Below are 8,152 nucleotides of genomic sequence, written 5' to 3' on the forward strand. Positions count from 1 at the left end.
TTTACAGGTTGTGTCATCCCACAAAAGTGAAATCGGTTGTCTACACAAGACCAAGCCCAATGTTTATATATGTAAATGTCATCTAGTTTATAATATAAAACATATTATATTGCAACATATAACTTTTGGATCTTGTAAACTCATTCTGATTCCAGAGGGTTTGGAATTATGTGATCCAAATCTAACCTATTGTAAGCCAGATTGGCTCTTTTCTGTCCCTTTTGTGGCCCGAAGAAACCACACCCGGCATGAAGACATGGTCGCGCTGGCTCAGCCTGCCATACATACGGTCGTTGTGCTGGAAGTGTAAAACCCTGAAACTAGGATCCCTGCCCCCGGGGCCTAATGCTACACGTTGGCATGCGCAGAGGGACGATGCCCATGAGAATCAAACCCTAACTGCCCGTATAGCAGCCAAGGCCTCACCCCACTACACCAACCTCCCTTGGGGCTTTCTTAAATACTATTTGGAAAAGCAATTTGGTAGTTGTCCAAACCACCACTGTACCATGGGATAGTAGCCACTGCAAAATGTATCTAAGGGAGGACCCCAGTTCAGATAGCGTATAATTTGTGGCTCCAATGACCTAATTCACACTTGGGTTTGGGCTAGTTTATTTGATATAATGACTCAAACCACTGTAAGCTAGCGAGATTGCCTCCATCTGGCCTGCAATGTAACCCTTCTGAAATATCATTTTGCAAAAGGTTCGAGTGGTTGTTCAATTGAAAAAACATAACAAGCACACAACCTTGGATGAGATGGCCCTTCTAAAATGAAATAGTAGGTGATACTCAGAGAGGACTTCATGCAGAACCTCAATTATAAGGCATCTTTTTTTTCAACAAATGTTGCATAAGCTGCAGTCAACCTGTCAGAAAACCATTTCTCTAATCACAATTATGGAGAAAATTGCCATGTTTCATAACTCCTCATGACAAATATTATCGGATATTAAAGATGAAAAACTCATGATGGGCGTGGAGGTCTTAAAATGCCATGAAGATCCTGTAAACCACCATTTTTTCCCCATGAAATGGCACTATTTTGTTCATTATTAGGGTAGTGAGGTGCTAGAGCATAAACGGTCAAGCATTTAGTAGATTTTCCTACATCAGAATCAAAGACGACTCCTGATGTTCCAAAAAATAAAGAGAAAGGGCCATCATCCAACATTTATCTGTCGTCCTTAGAATTTGCCTTTTTATATTCAAGAACAAAACAATTCCCTCAGCGGGGGCTTAATTGCGCTGACAGAACTGTGTGAAACAGTCCTGTCTGGACACTACCGGGCGCAGAGGTGTCTTGGACAAATCGAGTTTATGTCCCAGGTGTTTCACCTTTTTTTAATTTTTAAAATTTTGTCCCAAGTGTTCTGGACACCACTGCTCCAGGGGGAGGTGTGCAACACCGTGAGGTTCTTTTTTTTTTTTGTCGCAGGTGCTCCAGGCACAACTATTCCCACAGGAGGGGTAGAACACCTAAAAGGTGTCCTGCTGGAAGTGTGAGAGACCAATGTTTGCACGCGTAGAGTGCAGATAGCAGCGACCAACCGATGCTGCTCTCCGTGCAATCAAACATCCCCTCACTCACGTCTAGAACTCAAATTCCAGATACGTACACGGGTGCCTTGTTTGTAAGAACCTGTCACACGTTCAAGCCTAACATCAGTCCATGGAGGACATTGCCTTTACAGACATACAGCTGTAGAGATTGAACTCCATCAAAGACTCCAAACTACCAGAAAAGATGGCATGTCTTTGTCCCTTCCACAAATGGAGACGAAGAGTGCTGAATGTTCAAATATTAACCACCTACCCTTCTCCAATATCTACCCCTTTTCTTCAGATACGTGATTGAAAGAAGGAACTACAATTCAAAGACTACATCCCAATCGGAAGGCTTATCAAACCACAAAATACCCCTTCATCGTAGTGGACAGTATCCAACAAAAAACAAATAGAAAAACACAGATTGCGCACAGAAATGAAACTAGTAAAACCAAAAGGAATTGTTATGTGAAAGACTGACAGCAGAACTTGCAGGTCGAGGATCAAAAGTTCGGACGAGACTTGTTGAGCACCAGCGAGCAGCTAATGGCCAGAAGCAGATCCGAGTGAAAAGGCAATTCGAGTACTGGATCGAACCTTGACCGAAGCTACCTGAAAATTGAACTCACACAGATTAGGAGGTGACTCAATACCTATCCCCTTTAATTCCCAGGACTGGAAAAAGACTGATCACTTTCTTTATTTCGAAAAATCATAGTCCCCACATCACAGCCAACCACCCCACGTGCCTCTCAAGCAAGTTCTAATCATTCCAACCTGACCCATCCATATGAACCTAAAAAAGAAACCCGCAATCAAAGCCTTTCGGTTGGCTCTTTCTCCATGTGATGCCATCACCACCTTACAAAACCAAACACCAAATTTATGCACTAAAATGAATACCAAAGAAAATTTTCCTCCCCACAAAATTTTTATCAATTTTCTCATCCAATAACCAACACAGGCTGTCACCTGCAGAATGCAACAGATTTTCTTATTAAAAGTAATGCAAATAAAGTAATATAAGCGACCAATTCTGCCCACCAGCATCTGAGATGAAGAGTACTGTTCAACAGAATCAACCATGACGTACAAAAGTAATAATATACAAATGCAGATATCCCCTAGACCGAAAATTTACACTCAACGAAGCAATTCCCGTAATCTCTTCCAAGTTCCAACCGCTCGGAAGACTCCTAAACTCAAACCTGTAAGTTTATTTTTACAAAGGAATGAAGCGATTGGAAGCAGAAAGCTGCTGAAATAGATTGAAACAGGAAGAACCAGAATTCAGAGCACATCAACTGGAAAACTGAGTATTTCTGCTTTCCTTTCTCATCGGCAATTGACAGAGTCCGGGAAGCAAGCTGCCCCCGGTGGAATACTGGTCTGAGTATTTTCAATGCTTGTGCTATCCGTATAGAAAGACTCTGTCATCATAGAGGTGGTCCCTTCATTGGCTTGCCATCTTTGTAGAGCAACAGAGAGTGGTATATCATAGTTGACACCTTCACTGCTTTCTTCATCTCTGGTGCTAGGCTTCCACTGCTCTACCAGTGGGGCAAGCACGCTAACTGCATGCCCCATGTCTGGCCTCTGATGTGGCTCCCGTAGTGTGCAGTGGCCAGCTAACTCAGCCACCATGCAGATGCTTTTGAATGTTTCCTCGCCATCCACGTTGATGGACGGATCAATGGCCTTACTGACATCGCCCTTGTTGGTAATCAGAATTCTACGGAACCATGTGACTAGATGAGAACTTTCTTCTGGCTGTGATTCATCCAGGGCTTTCCGACCTGTAATCATTTCCATGAGGACCACCCCGAATGCATAGACATCGACCTTTGTTGTTACTCGCCCAGTAGCTGCACAAAATAGCAGTGCAAGTTTTAACAGAAAATTCGAGAGAAGGAAATCTTTTACTAAGTCAAAAGGTCGCATCATATGGTTTTAAAACACATAATTGGAAGCACTATGACAATCTGCAATGGAAGCTGAATCCAGTTCTCAATCACAGAATAAGATGAGAATAAAATAAAGGCAATATGCATGAGGAAATGCAGCAATAATTAAGAAAAGATGAAGTAAAAACCTAAATTTCATGTGAAAATGAAATGTTACTAACATGTTACTAATCTGATTCTGAAATGACAATGATGATTTACACAAATAATAGAAAAACGATTGGATATTTAAGTGCAAAGAAAGGAAACTTAGGATGATGATTATCTAAGAGAACTCTGTGTGTAGAAAGACAAGTAACTTCTAGCTCCCAATAAATAAAATTTGCAAAGCTGCAAACTTCAATTTTACAGTTGATAATTTGTAAAGCCTCAAACTTACAATAAATAACAAGGCACTTTTCTCAGTACAATACTTGTTGATGTGTATCTTAATTAATCTCCAAGTTTAGTGAAGACATAAGTCTACTACAAAAAACAGACCTGCCCAGATTGGGACCTCTAGCAACTAAGACTACTAGTAAGATCTCATTGGAAACTTGACAAATAACAATTGTCTATCTGGCATACAATTAAATCACAAATGCAACAATTTCAAAGTTACACTTCGCCATCTCAGCACATTCTTACTGTCATGCAGTTAATTACATGGTCACCCATTGGTAAAGCCACAATTGATCTAAGATTCACATGACAATAGTCTAGATGTCACTAAGAACGTCACTTTGGTCAAAGTTCACAATCTTATAATTGATTACCAATATTTTAAATGACATACAGTTATAATTTGTCAACACACTGATTTGTAGGTAAGATGTAGTTCCACAAAGTTGATCCAGTAAATTCACATTTTGAGGTTTCATATTCCAATCAACTAAATCAAACAAGAAAAAGCAAACAATGATTCTAGATGTGATGAAAAGCATACCTCACCACACACACAGCCTCAAATCAATAAATTGAGATCTGAGGCCCCATGCCAAGATCTGAGGTAATGCAAACAGGGGATCTCAAATTCAATCAGAAGGGGAGATCCATGTATTTGAGGATGAACTGGAAGAAGTTGGTTCAGATCCTCGGATCTCCCTCGGACATGAGATCTGAAGGATTCAAACTCATCCTTAGTGCATCATCTAAGCTAGTGTACTGAGTTGAATATAATTCACCTTCTTAGAAGTTTTTAAGCTCAAAATTTGATGTGGTTGTCAGCAACATTAAAGAAAAATTTCAAGCCTTGAAACATCAAAAAAATAGAAATATCAAAGAGAAGAAAGAACAAAAGCAGCAGTCTTAGACTTGAAAAAAATATCATTGATATGTAAGATATATAGTGTTATATCTCAGAAACATGAAAATGTGTACCGACTTCTTGGGGTGCAAACAATTATAGTAATTATCAGTGCTCCATTTTTAGATCATTATCAGCACAACAGATGCTACTCTTAAGAATATAAAAAATTTACATGATTCTTAAAATAAACAGACTAAACATCATCACCTTATTGACTGTCATGGCTACAAGGGAACAAATTCCTCTAATATAATGTAGCCAACCTAACATCATTCAATTCCACAACCTATTAATGATAACTGCCATGTTGTCAATTGGATTTGAAAGCACAGAAAATGCAATTCTAACATGGGCTAAAAAGTCGGCATTAAACAAACAAATTGCCAATCAAATCAAATGCATCTAAAGACAAATCCATGGACATAAAAGAGCAAAGGACACTAAAAATCAATGCACTCACCAGCATACTCCGGCGCAAGATACCCAAATGTACCGGCCAATCGTGTCTCAACAGAGTACTTCCCTTCGGGTGCAAGTTTGACAAGGCCAAAGTCTGAAACCTTTGCTCTCATATTATCACCCAGCAGTATATTGGAAGGTTTCAAATCCCTATGGATGAAACTCTTCAGAGCCAAACTATGCAAATATTCCACTCCCTTTGCAACGTCCAATGCGATTGTCAGCCTTGCTTTCCAATTAAGAAAAGAGAACCCCTTCTCTGGTCCCTCAAACAAATGCTGCCCCAACGTTCCCTGTGGCATGTATTCATATACAAGAAGCCGTTCATTCCTTTCGATGCAGTACCCAAGCAATCCCACCAAGTGCCGGTGCCGCACCTTCGTCAGGACATTGATCTCTGCCAGGAACTCACTCATCCCCTTGCCCCCCATTGCCGCTCCTTCCATCCTCTTCACTGCAATCTTGGTTCCATCATGAAGCTCTCCGCTGTACACAACCCCGAAACCACCCCGGCCGATCACGTTCGATTCGCTGAAGTTGTTGGTTACTTCCTGAAGCACTTGGATGGATATGACCATGGTACCTGGGTCGGGCAAACTGCTCGGCGCGCTGCTCGACGCACTGTGTTGCTCACTCGTCACGTACACATTTCCATTAGCAACGTTAAGCTTAACCTCCTCCGTTCCATTTGTAGAAGGAGGGGGGCTCTGCACGCGGCCGAATCTTCGGCCCTTCGGCCTGCGACAGTAACAATAAACTAGCCCAGCGACGATGAGAACCACCAATGCCACACCTATCCCGATTCCTATTCGAGTGGAGAGTGAAGATGATGATCCGCCATCTGATGACTCGTTTGATGTCGAATTAGATGAGCCAGGCGGATTTTCGGAACCACCACCACCGGGACTTCCAGACCCTCCACTGCCACCGGAGGAATTAGTTCTGCCAAGATTTGGATTGCCTGATGACTTGAGCGTAACGCTGCGGCTGAAATTGGGTATGTCCCCAGAAAGGTTATTGTTTGAGACATCAATCGTCTGCAAGTTCGGCAGCGAGGTAACGATCACAGGGATCGACCCAGTTAGGTTATTGTTATTGAGGAGCAGTGTCCTCAGGCCGGTCAGGTTCGCGATGGCGGGAGAGATGGTGCCCTCCAAGTGCAGGTTTGAAAAGGTGAGCACGGTGATGACCCCCTTCGCATCGCAGGTCACGTACGACCACCTATTGCAGGGGTCATTCCCTTCCCAGGAGGACGCGAAGACCTCCGGGTAGTTCATCGCGGAGGCAATGGTGAGGAGGATATCGATCCGCGGGTCACAGGCCCCAGGCTGGGGAAGGCAGAAGCTGTTGGTGGTTCCTATATCCTGGATGACAGATTTGGGAAAGCTGGGGTATGGACCCTGGAGTTTATTGTTGGCTAGAGAGATGTTCCGTAGAGAGCTCAGAGAGGTGAGGGAGGGGGGAACGATACCTGTGAGATCGTTGTCCCTGAGTTGGAGATCCAAGAGTGAGGTGCAATTGGAGAGATCCGGGATGGGGCCAATGAAGTAGTTAGATTGGAGCCAGACCTGAGCGAGACTAGTCATCCGGCCAAGAACGGCGATCGATCCGCTGAACTTACTACCGTTCTGGTTGTTGATCCAGAGATTCTTGATGCCGGAATTGGCGAACGAGGCGGGAAGACCGCCAGTGAGGTTGTTGTAGGAGAGCCTGAGAGACCCAAGGTTCGGCAACGTGCCAAGGAAATCCGGGATCGTGCCCATCGCATTGGCATTGCTGGCTGTGAAGGCCTGGAGGTTGGTCGACTGGCTGAGGTCAGAGGGGATGTGCCAGGGCTCGAAGGGGTTGCGGTCCACGTGGAGCTCCTGGAGGCTGGTGAGGCCGGCGAAGGCGCCGGATGGTATGGACGTGAAGTTGTTGTCGTCGAGGAAGAGTGTTTGAAGGGAGGAGAGGCCGGAGAAGAAAGGGAGGGGGCCGCCGAGGTTGTTGTTCTGGACGGCGAAGTTGGTGAGCTTGGTCAGCTTGGAGATGGCGGAGGGAAGGGTGCCGGAAAGGCGGTCATTAGCGAGCTGGATGGAGGTGACGCGATTGCCTTCGCAGCGGACGTTATCCCATTTGGAGCCGCAGGGGTCATCTCCCTTCCACCCCAACGAACCACCTCCGATGGCGGTGGAGAGGTCTTGCATTGCCAAGGAGTCATCGGTGAAGGTGGAGGCCAAGCCGGAAGAGAAGAAGAGACAGATCGTAAGGACGAGGGCTAACCGAAGGAAACGATCGACGGTAGTGGCGGGACGGCGTCGACTCCGACCCATGGAGCCCGCCGGTTTCACGTTGCAGAGAGAGAGAGAGAGGAAACTGGAAGGAGAAGCGTTTCGTTCGGTCGGAGCGATGCAGAGGCGAAGGCGACTGGAAGGAGAAGCGGACGGGTTTGCCCTTCACTATTTGTGCTGCTTCTTTTTGTGCTCCAGAAAAGAAACGCGTCTTGGGGGAATTTTTTTATTAGGGGCTTCCGCTAATAATCTTTTATTTACCGTCTTCAACACGAATTGGATTCGAGTTGATTTTGGTCCTACCCGAATATTGTTGGATACGGGTCCGGGGCAGTGATTGGTGGTTACACTTAAATTCTGACTTGCAACCATCACTTGGACAGCTGTACTGTTTTTACATTTAACATCCGGCCCGACCACATTAAAAGATATTTGTACCAAGTCATGAATTACACCCCATTCCGTATTGGGCACATCGGATCCAATTGGGTATCCAATGCAAATGTCAACCATTGATGATTTTACATGGCTTCTTTGACATTTCATGAAAAAACAAACTGAGGCTTACCTTACTAGTGCCGTAAATCATGGCACGAATAGGTTCGACTAATTAATACCTA

At 44.3% G+C, this 8,152-nt stretch overlaps 1 protein-coding gene across 1 annotated transcript; it reads right to left on the minus strand.

The window, feature by feature from the left end:
- Positions 1-2,576: 2,576 nt before the first annotated feature.
- On the minus strand, positions 2,577-7,728 carry LOC149840661 (receptor-like kinase TMK4). The gene is made up of 2 exons (XM_090004519.1): positions 5,264-7,728; positions 2,577-3,416 (listed from the first exon to the last, which is right to left on the minus strand). The coding sequence occupies exons 1-2, from the start codon at positions 7,572-7,574 to the stop codon at positions 2,887-2,889; spliced, it is 2,841 nt and encodes a 946-aa protein (XP_089860645.1). The 5' UTR covers positions 7,575-7,728; the 3' UTR covers positions 2,577-2,886.
- Between the last annotated feature and the right edge of the window lie 424 nt (positions 7,729-8,152).

This window comes from Nuphar pumila, chromosome 4 (genome assembly GCF_984573655.1).
Source record: "Nuphar pumila chromosome 4, dmNupPumi1.hap1.1, whole genome shotgun sequence".
Classification (NCBI taxonomy): Eukaryota; Viridiplantae; Streptophyta; class Magnoliopsida; order Nymphaeales; family Nymphaeaceae; genus Nuphar; species Nuphar pumila.

Coding starts and splice junctions, on each gene's coding strand:
- LOC149840661 (XM_090004519.1), bottom strand. CDS start 7,574: ATGGGTCGGAGTCGACGCCGTCCCGCCACTACCGTCGATCGTTTCCTT. Junction 3,417..5,263: donor TCTTGCGCCGGAGTATGCTG/GTGAGTGCATTG, acceptor TATTTTGTGCAG/CTACTGGGCGAGTAACAACA.